The 5,953-nt window shown below is 33.2% G+C and overlaps 1 protein-coding gene across 1 annotated transcript in view; it reads left to right on the top strand.

The window, feature by feature from the left end:
• The window catches only part of MED30 (mediator complex subunit 30), a 17,978-nt gene that overhangs the window by 1,991 nt on the left and 10,034 nt on the right, over positions 1 to 5,953 (top strand). The window contains exon 2 of the mRNA XM_006769107.1: positions 5,474 to 5,632. Within this exon, the coding sequence (XP_006769170.1) occupies positions 5,474 to 5,632 (159 nt within the window). The remainder of the gene's footprint in view (positions 1 to 5,473; positions 5,633 to 5,953) is intronic.

Here is a 5,953-nt window from a genome sequence, read left to right as displayed (position 1 = left end):
GTTCTTTTTTTTAATACATTTTATTTTATTTTTTTTGAATTTATTGGTGAGACTTTGGTTAATAAAATCATATAGGTTTCAGGTGTACAATTCTATAATACATCATCTGTATATTGTATAATGTGTTCACCACCTCAAGTCAAGTCTCCTTCCATCACCATTTATCCCCCTTTTACCTCTTCTACCAGCCCCAGCCCCCCTTTCCCTCTAGTAATCACCATACTTGCTAACCCATTTTTAATGCTTGCTCATGTTACTATTATGTGATGTGGGTATCATTCTGGTATTATGGGTGAGGATTCTGTGACTCAGAGAGGTAAGGTAACTTGCCCAAAGTTGGCCAATGACAAGGTAAATTTGAAATCAGGTCGTCAGACTCTTACAATTCTTATTCCTACAGGTGCACTAAAGAGTGGCTTATTGCCTTTTTTTAAGTTCTTGAGATTTTTTTTCTCATTTTAGAAGTAATAGAGTTGTTTAGAAATCTTTGAAGACCATGTCAATAAGCCTTTGAAACAATACAAAGGCAATCTAAGATAAGAAATCTTTGGCAATTACTTAAAATTAATATATTAATACCTAAAATGATTTAAGTATGTATTAAATGATCTCTCAGAATTTAGCAAATACAGCTGACCCTTGAATAATGCGGAGTTAATGGGTGCCAACTACCCATGCAATCAAAAATCTCCATATAACTTTAAAAAATATATACAGCACTTTATTTTTGGTCACATTTTATACCATGTTGCTATATACATAGAAAAGTGCATAATAGACCAAATTCTGGACTAAATATTCCTCAGATAAAATCCATTTTATATCAGAGTACACCCCATATAACATTTGTCAGCCCTCCCCATATTCGTGGATTCCCAACCATGAATCAAAAATGCACTTATTTTTAGCATGCTGTATGCAAAGCACTGAATTAGGACTGGAAAACTAATAGCTAATATTTATCAAGTACTTTGTCAGGTACACTGTTGTAAGAACAATTCTAAGGAGTATTTTTATCTGTTTCACAGTTAAGGAAACAGAGGCTCAAAGAGAGAAGAATTTACCCAACATCACACATGACTAGTAGCTTTTCCTGTTAACCTCTTTACAGTTCTGACTTGCTATCAAACAAGTATTAGCATTAAAAGAGATATGATACACATCTGTGACCAACACAGAAAAAAACTAAACACTTTCAAAAAACTATGACTAACTAGATTACATGTGGTTTTTGATAACCCTCAAAAACCAATTTGTAAGAGCCGGATAGTTAACTACTCTGTGGCCCTGTAAGTGTGAGTTCTGTGGTTTAACTCATCTAAGCCCCGCTGAGCATATTACAATTCGCTATAAAAGAAACAGGGTGCCCCTTCATTTAAAGGAAGCTAGAAGTAGTAGTGGTACCCACAGGACTACATGTAACTTATTTATTGATACATTTTTTAGAGTATTCACATTTTAAAAATGATCTTCTACATTGCTAATAAAAAAGGACAAAGTGGCATAAATACAGACTGCTGAGATTGTTTCTAAGTGTTCTAGAGAAGTGGTTCTTTATTACGTGTCCTTCGGCTTTTTGAGAATGGGATGAAAACTATGACTCTCTTCTAAGAAAAATACACATATATACATTTTGAATAAAATTTCAGGCGGGTTAAGAGATGTTTCCCCAAGGATCCCTTCTTGATCCCAGTTGAGAATCCTTCCGTAAGGAAGTATTGCTTTGGTTCTGTTTATTATCCTTTACCTCTTTAAAACAACTTCTTTGAATATGTAATACATTCAAAATTCAGAAATAAAAAAGGACATTACAGTGAACATTCTGCCTTCCTCCCCTCTCTGCTAGCTATCTACCCCTTTCTCTGCAGGCAATGATTGTTAATGATTTTTATTACTATTCTTGTGTATCCTTCCCGATATTCTGTGCTTGTTTAAGCAAATGTATATTCTTTTATTTTCATCCCTTTTGCACAGATAACAGTATATTACACACATTTTGCACCTTGCTTTTTTTGATTTGGTATGTTTTGGGGTTTATTCATATTCATACAGGAAATAACTCCTTTTCTTTTTAAAGAGTACAGTAATTCACTGCATGGGAATACTGTAATTTATTTAACCAGTTCTCCAGTGAAGGGCATTTAAATAGCTTTTCATCTCTGACTGTTAGGCTGCAGTGAATAACCTTCTGCATAAATACACAAGTGCCTGTAGGATAAATTCTTAGAAATGGCTATGTGCTTCTATAATTAGATATATTTTGAACAGTTGCCCTCCATGGGGTTGTACCAGTTTATGCTGCCATATCCAAGATCAATAACTGGGCTCTAACAGAGTGAGTTATATTTTTGGATCTTTGATCACTGGATGGGTAAAAATCTGTTTTTTCCTATTTGGAATGAATTTGATCATCTCTCTTCATAGAACATTTGCTTCAATTTTTATATTTAAAACTTTGACCCAGATGGAATTTAGCCTAGAATAAAGTGAGAGGCATGGCCCTGGCCTTACTTCTTCCAAAAGGTTGGTTGAATAATTTATTTCCTTCCTCATTGATTTCAGATGCTACTTTATACAAATAAGTCTATTTCTGGATGTTCTATTCTGTTCTATTCACTTAGCTGCCTGTCTCTTATGCAATGCCAAGCTTCTATTTATTGAGGCTCTATAATGTGTTTATACTTATTTTTCAGAATTGCCCTGGCTATTCTTGCTTATTTTTCCACATGTACTTTACAATCTGCTTGTTTAGTTCTGAGAGCCTGTTCACGTTTTTAATAGGCTCATTTAACCTGGAGACATCACTATTATGTTGAGTCTTAATAACCAAGACCATGGAATATCCTTTGTGTCCCTATGAAGTATTCTAAGTTTTCATTTTTATCTTGGAATTTAAAAAATTTATTTCCTAGATGTTTTGTCTTTATTGTTGCTATTGTAAATAGGGTCTTTTTCCTTTCTCATTTTCTTTTGTTTTTGTATATGAAAAGCAAACTATTGTTTTCTATACTTTAACTTTGTACCCACTTCCTTCTTGAATTCTTTTATTGATAGTAGCACTTTCTCATATCTTCTGTAGTGATGATTATACCACATTCTTTTTAACTTTTTTTTTCTTTTTTCCCTCTCTAATTGCATTGGCCAGTTCATCCAGAATAGTGTTCACTAGTAATATTAGTGGTCTTAGTAGACATCCTGTTCTGTTTCTGACTTCATTGAGAATGCTTTTAATGTTTCCATATTAATCGTGGTGCTGTGCTTACTTTTTAACTGGGATAAATGTATTTTATCACACTGGGGAATGTTTAGTATGAGTTTTATATTTAAGAATGGATATTGAATTTAGTTGAATGCCTTTTTGGTATCTGGGGTATGATCATATATCTATGGGCCTTCATTAGCATTCATGAGGGAGATGATTATTGATGAGCTTTCCAGCTAAATATGTACACTACAGTGAATAACAAGGGCTCTTAGGCACTATAATAACTTATACTCTGCAGTATCAGAACATCTCTAACCCAGTTTCTAGGACAGCGCCTGACACATGTAGAATGTGCAGTAATTTTTTTTGACTGAATTAATTATTCCTTTCTTTGAGAAGCTGATGTTGTATATGAAAACTGATACCCAAACTTACTAAGTAGCTGAATTTAAGGAGGGTGATTATTTGCATTTCAAAATGATTTTGTTTTCCTTTGTGAAAAAATCTATTGAGAGTTCTTTTTACATGCACACACTTCTAAGTGAATTTTAAGTATAGATATATTGGGAAAATAACATTAAAGTAAAATAAGTTAGACTGCACTTTAAAACCTTCTGTTTGTCAGTACTGTACTAAATACAGTGATACAAAAGTGACTAAGTTCCAGTCTTCACTAAGTAGAAAATATGGGCAAAGTAGTCAGCCTCGTCAATGCTACAGGAAAGGTCCTTGTGCTTCTGTATGTAAGATACAATCATTATACTCCTTACTAGCACCCAAACTGGAAAGCGGGGATCCTTTGAAACATTTCTTTGATTGTTAGTGTTTGTGAAAGTTCATAAGTTGGAAAGCTTAAGAGGATAAGTCCTCCATTGTACTGGGTGGTGAACTTTTAATGCCTTTCTCCTTTAAACTATTTTTACTAATTCATCCTTTGGTATTTTTTATCTTTGAGACACTGTCCTCAGAAAGTTTCAATGCTTAAGAATTTCTGAAAATCCTAACAATATCTCATTCAAATTAATTTCAGAAGATCCATCTCTTTATCTTATAAACCATAACATTATAGAAAATTTGAAAGTAAAAAAAGAATAAAGTAAATTATACAAGACTATCTCCTTAATATATCTTTCATCAGCTATGTAAGCCTTTCCAGTCTTTTTTTCATGTTTATGGTTTTACCTTACTTATAACAATAGTGTGTCCTATTTTCTTTTTTCTCCAAACATTGTATCAGGAACTTTTTTGTTTTTCATTTTTATTTCATCTATTTAAAGAAAAAGAAAAATGAACTGAGGTTTAGAAGAACTGGACTGATCTAGCTATTAGACAGTAAGTAGTTAGTTTTATCACTTTAACCCCCAAGTATAAGGGCAAGTGCTTATAATGAAAGCACCTTGTATATTAGAAAATAGGATGTAAATGTTTTTAATGCTTATGTTAGGATGACTGCACAGATAAGACTGTGGGAATAAAATGTACAGTTGTACAGAGAAAGGAAGATTTTGTTCATGAGTTTCAGGAAGGCACAAAAGGCACGTATTTAGTTATTAGTTCTAAATAAATAATGATTGATTTCCATTTTTCTGTGATTTTTATCATTTCATTACATACATTTGGCTTCTTTTGATAAAATTACTGAATTAAAAACGCATAAGCATCAGGACAGTTGATCAGAGCAGTTACTTATAATAATTTATTAATGATGTTCAAGTTCAGATCAATGTGCATTATATCTCCTGCTATATGTTATTTTTAAAGAAAACTTTTGGTGACAACTTTATATTTCATTGTGTGCCTTGAGTATCTTAATTATCACAGTTAAGGTACCTTGAGATTACTTGCAACAGGAACAGCATATTAAAAAGTCCTGTCTTCATTTATTTCTTTTCTTCTTTTTTTAAAATTTTATTTTACTTTTCACTTCCTAGTTGAGTCCAGCTACTTGCTGCCTTTATGTAATAGTAAATAATATTAGAATTGTACGTTTTTAAAGTAATACTTTAAAAATTAGAGGGGGAAGGTATTTCACCTGGTCAGAGGGGCTTATCACAAGTTTCTTTCTGGGTGCGTTTTACAGCACAAACAGTATGCCAAGGAGCTGAGAAACGAGCACGGATACTCTTAAATTCTTAAACTTGCACTTGATTAACTGAGGAACTGTTTGCTTTTATGCAGTACTTAAGATTGTTTGTTTGCTCTCTTTACTTATAGAAAGTCTTGATTTTCATTACTCTTTATTTTTGTTGTTTTGTTTTGCCTGATAAGCTCCCAAATGGTGTCACGTACCATACTGGAACATACCAAGATCGGCTAGCGAAGCTCCAGGACCACCTTCGCCAGCTTTCTATTCTCTTCCGGAAGCTGAGACTGGTCTATGACAAATGCAATGAAAACTGCGGAGGGATGGATCCCATTCCAGTAGAGGCAAGTTCCGGTGGTAAAGGGAGGGTGAATGTAAGACAAGATGGTCTCAGGTGTTATCACTGTTGCCCTTCTCGCTTTCTCCTATTTCTGCAATATCTCCAGATTTTGAATTATATCAGTTTTACTTTTGACTAGAGAAGATGAAAATATGATATAAATATATGTATAGAATTAATACCATATTTTCATGTTAATAATTTTTTGTACACTAATATATAGGCTTATTAGTGAATTGTGGTTGTTAGAATGTGAGGGTTGTTTGGCAATTTTTATTGTTGTCAGTGCCTATTAATTAAATCACTGCATGGTGGTTTTGGGGTT

Source organism: Myotis davidii, unplaced genomic scaffold, assembly GCF_000327345.1.
Source record: "Myotis davidii unplaced genomic scaffold, ASM32734v1 scaffold1, whole genome shotgun sequence".
NCBI classification, from domain to species: Eukaryota; Metazoa; Chordata; class Mammalia; order Chiroptera; family Vespertilionidae; genus Myotis; species Myotis davidii.
Note: the sequence above shows the minus strand (reverse complement) of the source record. Positions and strands in the feature narration are given on the sequence as shown.